Below are 9,966 nucleotides of genomic sequence, written 5' to 3'. Positions count from 1 at the left end.
CGCATTCTCCAACTAATTGTAGTCCAGTGGGGATGGTTTCAGTGTGCCAGACAGTGACCACAGGAACAGTTTGCAGCAAATGTCCACACTCGCATAAGGTACAGCATATGGAGACCTACGGATCACAGCCGGAAAACAACAGACCATGGGAGTCCAGTTGCTGAGTGTGATGACACCACCATATCACACTGCGGGGTGCCAGGAGTTAGCTCCTTTGACTCTGTGCTAGCTCACACAGATGGAGCTCTGTAAAGCCTTCTGCTCCGCAGGTTACAACACTCTAAACTGGCACACCCAAAACTCTATACTGCAGGGTTTAAACAGGAATCTGTGGCCATGGCCACATGTAAAGGTCCCGTCACACTAAGCGAGATCGCTGCTGAGTCACAAGTTTTGTGACGTAAGACCGATCTCACCAGCAATATCGCTGTGTATGACACAGATCAGCGACCGGCCCCCCTGCCGGGTATCGCTGATCGTGCTCGAAAGGTCTGGACATTTTCTTGGTCGCTCATGTCCCGCAGCATAGCATGCATCGTCACGTTTGACACCTACCCAATGACCTCGTTAGTGACTCAGAAGCGAGACAAAGGCATGGATTTGCGTTCCCGTTTCCACGCCTCCCTCAGTTCCGATTGGTGGTCGCTACTGCGCCCTGATTGGCAGGCTTGTGTTTAAAAGAAGATAACAAAATAGCGCTTCAGTACTTTGTTGCTGACCCGGGTGTGTCCTAGTTCAGATCCTATTTGCGTTCAACGGCTGTGACTCCACATTGTCTCATCTTCTTTTTCATCTGTATTCAACGGTGCATCTATAGTCTGTGTTCACGGTAGGTATGTTTTGGGGTCTCAACAGCGTTTCCAATTTTTTTTTCAGATTTGTTTAATTCTTTTAAAATTATGTGCTACAGTTGCTCTGGCGGGAGGGTGGAAGTTTTGTTATATATGAGCAAAGGGTCATGCATGGACAGCCATTTTAGGGTGTTTTTTTTACATATGTCTTACAATAGTGAGGAGTTCATTCGGGAGATGATTGAGCTGTGTCGGTCTCTGCCATGTCTTTGGAAAATCAAGTCCGCCGACTACAGCAATAGAATCAAAAAAAGGGAGGCATATGAGAAAATGATTGCCCTGTTCAAGCATCATAACCCAAGCGAGAAGGTTGATGAAACTCTTGTTCGTAAAAAAGTCCAGTCTCTCTGCACCGTTTACAAGAAGGAGCTGAACGAGGTGGAGAAGTCGAGGAAGTCTGGTGCAGGCACAGATGAGGTGTACGTGCCCTCGATGTGGTACTATGACTTACTTGGCTTCACCCGTGACCAGGAGCTTCCAAGGAAGACAGTGTCTTCGATGTGGCCGAACGTGGAACCAGACCCAGAGATCGAGAATGATCCAGACTCCCCTGTTGGAGATGTAAGTACCTTCTTTTTTCCCATGAAAATTGCATTTTTACTTTGCATGTACATGCCATAGTTAATTTGAAAAATATTACCTATGGTTGTACCCGTTAAATTCGGCAGTTCAATAAAGTAATCACTATTTCACCCCACTCAGTACTCATAACGTACAATCCGATGTAATATCCTGTATAGCTATTGCCTCCCTTGACATTTATCGCAATTGAACATCTACCCATCCAGTAAAATTTTTTGGGTGTGGCATTGAAAGTTGTGAAATATTAGCCATTCTTTGCGTAACGTTTTTTTTTTGGGTTCTTTGTTTTTGTTCCCACAGCACTGGCAGCAAGAACAGGCCACGCAAGGGAGTGACACCATCACCGAGAGTGAAAGGAGTATGGAGGAGGCATTAGAGAGGTCGAGTCAAGAACCTGCTCCCCTTACTTTATCTCGACGACAAACAAATTCACAGAAAAGAAAGGGAACTTTGCCCCCGTCCCCAGACATGATGTGTTTGGCCAATCAAATAATGGCAAACTCCGCCATGGACAGCTTTGAAAAACTTTGCAGCAGATCGCCTTGGTAAGCTGGATGCAACCCAAAGGAAGCACGCCAAAATGGTCATTTTTGAAACTTTGAGTGAAGCGGCGTCAGGTCGACTGGATGAAGCTTGACCGTCAAAAGTGTGATTGCCCAACGGTACAATTTGAACAGATTAGGTATCATATCATGTCCCACTTAATAGACACGCAGGCGGAGTTCACATGCAACGAGTTCGATAGAATGGTGGATGCAGCAAAAAACTTCTCGTCTATTTCAATGCTGTACAGCACGATGAGAGGGGTGCTTTTAGATAGTCATCCAGATACCTTCTATAAAAAATGGGAATCGCAACTGGAGGACAGGGCTATTGGAGACAAAATAAGGAAGGGGTGGACTAAAGCTCGCCAGTCCCTTATTAATGAAAGCTGGAGAGAAACTCAATTCAAAATAATACATAGGGCAATATACGCCTTCCAGTTTCCAAGGAGCTCTGATAAGCCAGAAAGACTCACGAAATGTCCCAAATGTAATACCCCATATACTGACTTACTTCATGGCCTGCTGATTTGCAAGCAGGTGGCAGACATGTGGGGTGCAGTTAGAAAATATATAAAGAACATTTGGGATTGGGGCGATGAAATCCCGAGAGATTTGGTTTTATCTCACCACTGGGAAAGGTCCCCCGATGCTCATGTAGGGGGGGGGGGGCCCGCAGGTCGTCCACATAATCATAATGCTCATGAAAAAACTATTATTAAAAAACTGGCTACAGAAGGACATGCCCACCATAAAAGAACTCTCGGGATGCCTGAAACATGTAATGCTAATGGAGAGGTTAGAGGCAGAGAAGAGGAAGTCTTGCGAAACATCTAGATTTTTTACAAAATGGGAGGCATTATATTGTGGAGCACTGTAATAAGGAGAAAATACAACGCATAGTTGGTCCTTTCAGAGACACAACGTGGTACCACAGGGAATCCTTGGGGGGAACACTGGGAATATTAAGCCTGAACTGAAGCAAATGATTTCTGTGAGCCAAAGAAAGTCAAAGACGGAAGGTCTTAGGGTCTGTGAGCGAGTAGGTTTTTTTTTTTTACAAAGCAAGGGAGGAAAAGGTTTTAGGGTTTTTGGGGGGCGGGAGAGATTGTTGGGGAGGGATAAGGGCAACAAGGTCAAGGTTGATCTTCTAATATGTAATCATAGGGAGGAAGTGAGACGCTAATGATTATTAGACAGACTGCTACGAGGTGTACATGTTTACAATTATGGCTGCGAGGATACGTTTCTCCAAACTATGCAACTATGTACCATGACTTGTATCTGTGGTTTCTTTTTCTTTTTGTTTGGTAACAAAAAATTTGTAATAAAAATAGAGTTTAAAAAAAAAGTGTGATTGCCCGTGACCCTTCTTGGCCACATTCATGGACACAAATACAAGAGCCACTGCGGAGCACACCAGTGTGGAGGATTGGGCCACCGCAAAACCATCCCTTACCCCCACCCAACCACCATTTTCCTCACTTCTCTCAGTCATTTCTTTCCGAACTCTCTTCTCCGCCCAGGCGTGGATTTTCAAATCAAGAGAATCAATATGAGAAATTATAGGGTTTTTTTTTTTCTTTTTTTGTTACCAGTTTAAAACTTTTAATTTATATTTTTCTAAGTGTTTGTAAATAAACTATATAATTATACACTGTTTTTCTTTATTTGTTGGATTTTAATAAATCTTTCATGTTTTTGGCGTAAAAGTAATTGTATTCTTCATTTTATTTTGCATAAACCTTTTTTATAGCTTGAATTTGAGCAATCATTAATTCCAACCAAAATAAGAAAATTAAACAAAAACAAACAGAAATTCAAAAAACACAGGAACAAAAGAGAAAAAAACAAAAAAATTAAGGTCTTCCGCCCCGTGGTTGGGCCTCCACAGCCCTTAACAAAAGCTGTCGGTGTTCCTCCACAGCTTGGGTCACTCTGCTGAGTGACACCAGGAGGTCTTCATGACTTGGGATTCCTATGGTGGGAAATGGTCAAACTTAAATTCTGTACATGCAACAAAATATAGGTTACTTTTTGGTTATTAAACACTCACGGTTTCTCGGTCCCTCCGGTTCTTCTGAGGATGACGGGCTGATGTTCCAGCCGGATCCTTGTGCATCCTCTTGGTCAGTAAGCGCCTCCAGTGTCTCCGGCTGTGGCTGTGGGTCTTCTAATGACCCAACATGGCTTGCAGTGTCTGTAGGAAATAAACACTATTATCAATAGCACAGGTACAATGTGGGTCTGTACAGGTGTTAGCATGGACTTTTCAGGGACTATACGGGGCTTCGTGTGTCTGTGCAGGTACAATGCGGGTCTGTGCAGGTGTTAGCATGGACTTTTCAGGGACTATACGGGGCTTCGTGTGTCTGTGCGGGTACAATGCGGGTCTGTGCAGGTGTTAGCATGGACTTTTCAGGGACTATATGGGGCTTCGTGTGTCTGCGGGTACAATGTGGGCCTGTGCAGGCCTTGGCTGGGACTTTTTTTGGACTAAACGGGGCGTGGTGGAATGTGCACTCACCATGATCGGAGACCATCTGGGAGCGGACACTGGCGATGCGGTCTCGGGATCTATATCACAGATCTGCAAGTTTTTTGCGAATCTGACGGGTCTAGCGCTGGAGACCATACCTTCTTGCCAGGCCACGGCTGATCCCACGCAAAACAGCCTGTCTATGTAGGACAGGATAGTCACGATGATGGTTGCAGGCATAATCCTGGGAATCCACCTCCTGGATGAGGTAACGCACCTGAGCGTCACCCCAGTGTGTTGAACGCCGCTTGGTCACCATTTTAACGCCAGCTAGGCCGCAGTAAGGTCATAAAACACGCCCACGACTCAACAGCTCCACCCACATTAATTATTGACATGCGGCGGCTTCGCGGACGCTACTGCATTCTCAAAGGAACCTTTTACATTCTCCCTGTCCACAGGAGACGCTATTGCGTCCTTAAACCGATTATCTTCTCACATAGGCCTATATTCATAGTGTATAGAATATATATCTATGCTTATCAGTTTGTGTGTGTGTATTATTAGGTAAAGGCACATTTCTGTGTGTGTGTTTGTGTGTAAATAGATTAGTATGTACCTTTATATGTTTAATAAAGAACAACACAAAGCTTTTTGCAATTAAAACACTTATTTTATTATACAACAAAGTAACAAATTTGTAAACTTGTTAAATAAAAAAAAAACGTTTAGTCACTGATGATGCTGCCAAGCAGCTGCGCCAGGACCATTGAAATAATGGCAGTACTGTTCACGGCAGGTCTTGGCATCGTGGGTGTATCTGCCAGGTCCTAATGGTCGAAGGCCTGCTATTGCGGGTTTGGTTGAACGCCATTCCCCCAGCTGCACTTCGCCATTTGTTACGTCCACTGAGTCCACGAACCCAGGTGGGCAGTACGCACTGGAATCACGCTGCCTAAGAAAATTATGAAGCACACAGCAGGCTAACACAACAGAGTCAATGGAGTCCAGCTTCATATTTATAGGCGTGTGCAATACGCGAAACTGATTGGCTATGATCCCAAAGGCATTTTCAACCACCCGACGTGCCATTGACAAGCAGTAGTTGAAAATCCTTTCAACCGTTAGCGTTTTTTGGGGGAACGGTTTAAGCAAATGTGGATGAAGCGGGAAGGCCTCGTCGCCGACAAAAACAAAGTTCATGTTTCCTCGGGTGTCGGAGTTTTGAGGCAAGTGAAGGTCTGAGCTAAATAAATGTTCTCCAAAATGAGTATGCTCCAAAACTCCACCATCGGAAACCCTTCCGTTCATGCCCACGTCCACATAAATAAATTCATAGTTGGCGTTTACAAGGGCCATCAGGATACTAAAATATCCCTTGTAGCATAGTAACATAGTTTTGAAGGCTGAAGGAAGACCTTATGTCCATCTAGTTAAGCCTATTTTTAGTGCAGCTGTTTTGCATTGTTGATCCTGGGGAAGGCAAAAAACCCACAGAGAAGAAGCCAATTTTCTCCATAGGGAAAAAAATTCCTTCCCCTAAGCTGGGTCAACCATCTACCTATAATATTCTGTTATTCGGAACCTTCTATACTGTTACAAGAAAAGCCTCCATTCCTTTCTTAAATTCATTCAGTGAGTTGGCCATCACCACTTCCTCAGGAAGAGAATTCCAGAGCCTCACTGCTCTTACTGTGAAGAACTCTCTTCTATGCTGGTGCAGAAACTGTCTTTCCTCCAAACGAAGAGAATGCCCCCTTGTCACATTCCTTGGTACAAACAGTTCATTGGATAGATCTCTGTATTGCCCTCTGATATACTTGTACATATATATATATTAAGTCTCCCCTAAGTCTTCTCTTTTCTAGAGTAAATAGACCTAATTTTGATAACCTTTCTGGGTATTGTAGTGAACCAACTCCATTTATCATTTTAGTAGCCCGCCTTTGAACCCTTTCAAGTTCAGTAATGTCTTTCTTGAGCAACGGCATCCAAAATTGCACACAATACTCCAAGTGTGGTCTGACGAGTGATTTGTAATTAAAGAAATATGACCCGCTGTTGGGCGGTTGTGTGATGCGGACATGTTTGCTGCGTAGACATTGGAAAATCGCTGTGCATGTCTCCGGAATAAGAACGCTCAGGAGGGGCCTTGAAATAGCGGCTGAAAAATGCAGGTCCTGAAGTGAGCGTCCAGTGGCAAGGAATCGCAGCGTGACTGCCAATCGTTCATCTGCCGGGATGGCAGCACGCATTTTTGAATCCCTCCATTCAATAAGTGGAGTAATTTGCTCCAGAAAATAGATGAACGATTCCTCAGACATCCTCAGATAGTTCCGGAAATCGTGTGGATTTTTGTCCTGCAACTCTCACTAGCTGCATGTGCGACAATTCGGACCTCCTCTGCAGCCATTCTCTGGTCCACATGCGACGTTTTCTTTTAGAACGCCTCTCCAGCATCTGGGCCTCATCACGACGGTGAGCTTCCTCAGCCAACAAGGCAGCCACCACAACCGAACACTGTGCCTTGTTCATGATGGAGCAAACTGGAAAAAATAAAGGAGAAATATTATAAAAGGTTCAAAAAAAGCAAATATTATAACAACATGCAACGTGTGATGCAAAATTGCATACCATCCTATTATTGGGCGTGCCAGTAACGTGCTTTGACCAACTAAAATGGCTGACCATACAAAAGCCTATCTACACAGATAGAAGCTAAGCCCTCTCTCCAGGGCAATACAAGCTGTTAATTAGGTCCCCTACAAATAAAGCAAATGGAAACAAATTAGACCCCAAACTAGACCCCAAAGATACATACCATGAACACAGAGTTTAGGCGTCTGGTCAATCAATCTGGAATCACACCCGGTGAACGCTACTAGGACAGCCGATGATCGCTACTAGGTTCTGCAAGCCAAAGACACATGTGGTCAGGAACAAAGAACTGAAGCGCTACTATGTCACCTTATTTTAAAGGCAAGGCCGCCAATCAGGACATGGTAGCGACCACCAATTAGAGCTGAGAGGGTGTGAAAAATGGAACGCAATCCCTGCCTGTGTAAATACAGCGTCACACAGTACATCCCTCATCGAGCTGTGAATTGTCAGAGAACCTGCAAAGTGACAGTGTCCCAATTACCGCCGACATCATTACAAAGGTTGCTACGGCACGACAGATCGCTGTGCCGTTGGGTTGATGGGACTGTTTGACATGTCAACAGCGACCACATAGCGATGCAGCAATGATCCCTGCCAAGTCGTATCATTGTCGGGATCGTTGTAGCATCGCTATGTGTGACGGGACCTTAAGACCCGGCCCTGGAAAGGAGCAACCGGCTCCACTACCATCCTGCAGATTGCTCCAAAAATAAAACCCCATGCCGGATTTTACTGAATAATGCCTTGGCCAAATAAACTGACCAGGTCCATGCTCACTTTTATTTCTGCCTTGTGACTCACAGGCGTCCTGCTGTGAACACAAGGCACTCCAGCGGGTCTAATAGGACTCCATCCTCATCCTGGGGGACACATAGCGACCTTTGCTTTTGATTTCCCTCACTGTCTTACACTTGTTTCTGTATCCTAGGGGGGTCAAATGATCCCATTCACTTGCGATGCCCAGAACGATCTATTGTCACCATCTAGCCCTGGCCTAGATAGAGAGCGCTGCCTGTAAGTGAGGATCAATCCGTCAAAGGAGTAAAGGACTTTCCCCCTTTCAGAGGTTAGTGTGGATCCGAGAGGAAATTTATGTTCTGGATGTAAAAGTCTAGGATTACTCGCTAGTTTTCTGCTGTAAAACTACTTGAAATGTTGAGAAATACTTCAGACATTGGATGGCTGACAATCTTTTAGGATTGTTGCAGGCGGCCCCCACAGTGTGCAAACCTGGCTCCACTCTTGAGCCTCTCTGTGAATGTGTACCTACACATTGCAATTATACCAACAGGTGAGCTGGTCCATTACTTTAGCTTTAGATGCAGGAGTTTGCCACAGCGCCAAGGTTAGCTGACACATCTGCAACATGCGTGTGTTATTTGCTCTCGGACCTTGTGCGGTTTATTCTCGTGCTTTCGCTGCGCTGTGACTTCAGGATTCGGCCGCTTGCTGCATCCTCTGCTGCTTCCTGGAAGTTTTGAAAGATTGTAAATGTGCAACTTCCTCTATGATAACTGTAATTCATATTCCCCCAGCGTGGCCGGCCACTGGATACGGACCTGTGCAGGCGGGATGGAGACGGGTAAGAGCTGCCACTTCCATAGAGCAAGGTTATTCTTTAGTCCTAGGTTGGTATTTGTAACACGTAGTCACTGGTTCGCTTTGGGCTTTGATCACACGTTGCTCTTAATTTCCTTCTGGAGAAATGTATAAACCTCCGATAGAAGGCAGTGACGGGTGTGCACAGGGGAACATGGTGTCGATCTGCTCCCATCCTGAAAAAAATAAATATATTGTGTGTTACAATGTATAATTTTTATACATCTTGTCATTATTATCAACAGAATTGGCATGTTACAATTTGCAACAAGTGAGTTTGGGAAGAATTTTATCTACAGTCTGACCGTTTTACATGTGAACCACCACTTGTTCCAATTAGTGCTAGTCCATAATAAGTCACTAAGGAGATCTGTAACAACAGAACCGCAGGAGGCCACGAGCCACATAACTCCGAGATGACTTTTAGTAATCACGATTGACAGTAAAATGTTCAGTATTTCTTATCTTCCACCCCTCAGCTGCTTCACAACTTCTTATTAATTGATCAATATGTGACATCCTTGGTTTCACAAAGAAGGGCTGCAGCATCTTGGGCAGAGGCCATGTCAATTACACAGGTCAACGAAAAAAATTTTTTTTTCTGGTGTCCAAAATATTTTAATGAATTTGGGGTATTTTTGGGGTGCTGATTCTGAATATGTCATCAGTTTTGCCAGATTGGCTCAAGTTTTTGAGATTTTTGGTATCTTATTTATAGCACTTGTTGGTAAATGCGACGCATCATCTCATTAATTTCTTTGGATTAGTACTTGAACTGAGCAGTTCTCAATATAGTTTTGTGTTAATTAGTGTTCTAAAAGTTTGTTCATAGCTTGATTTTTGCACTAACTTTATGTTGTTGTCTGTTTTCCAGTGAAAAGCATGAACTCATCATGAAGAAGTTGTCTTAACGATCCAGACTCATTCTGTTACATTTGTGGTGAATATACACTGCCAAAACATAGAAGAAACATAACACACTTCGTAAAAAAAGTGTATTTTGCCTATTTTGGGGTTATGCTTGGGGACCAAGACAAGTTTTGGGCACCACACATAGTCTGCAAAGCATGTATCGAATTATTACGAAAATGGAGCAAAGGACAAAGAAAAAGCTTCAAATTTGGTGTTCCAATGGTGTGGAGAGAGCCAAAAAATCATCATGATGACTGTTATTTCTGTGCAGTGCAAGTGCAAGGATTCAATAAGCATAAGAAACGAAAATGGGAGTAACATGGAATCTGCAAGAAGGCCT

At 44.1% G+C, this 9,966-nt stretch overlaps 1 protein-coding gene across 1 annotated transcript in view; it reads left to right on the top strand.

Moving 5' to 3' along the window:
• Positions 1-8,662: 8,662 nt before the first annotated feature.
• Positions 8,663-9,966, top strand: part of LOC141060409 (interleukin-31 receptor subunit alpha-like) — an 83,282-nt gene continuing 81,978 nt past the window's right edge. Inside the window, exon 1 of the mRNA XM_073556647.1 lies at positions 8,663-8,697. Within this exon, the coding sequence (XP_073412748.1) occupies positions 8,688-8,697 (10 nt within the window). The 5' untranslated portion in view covers positions 8,663-8,687. The remainder of the gene's footprint in view (positions 8,698-9,966) is intronic.

The sequence above is a fragment of the Dendrobates tinctorius genome, unplaced genomic scaffold, assembly GCF_039654945.1.
Source record: "Dendrobates tinctorius isolate UK_male_01 unplaced genomic scaffold, ASM3965494v1 ptg000237l, whole genome shotgun sequence".
NCBI classification, from domain to species: domain Eukaryota; kingdom Metazoa; phylum Chordata; class Amphibia; order Anura; family Dendrobatidae; genus Dendrobates; species Dendrobates tinctorius.
Note: the sequence above shows the minus strand (reverse complement) of the source record. Positions and strands in the feature narration are given on the sequence as shown.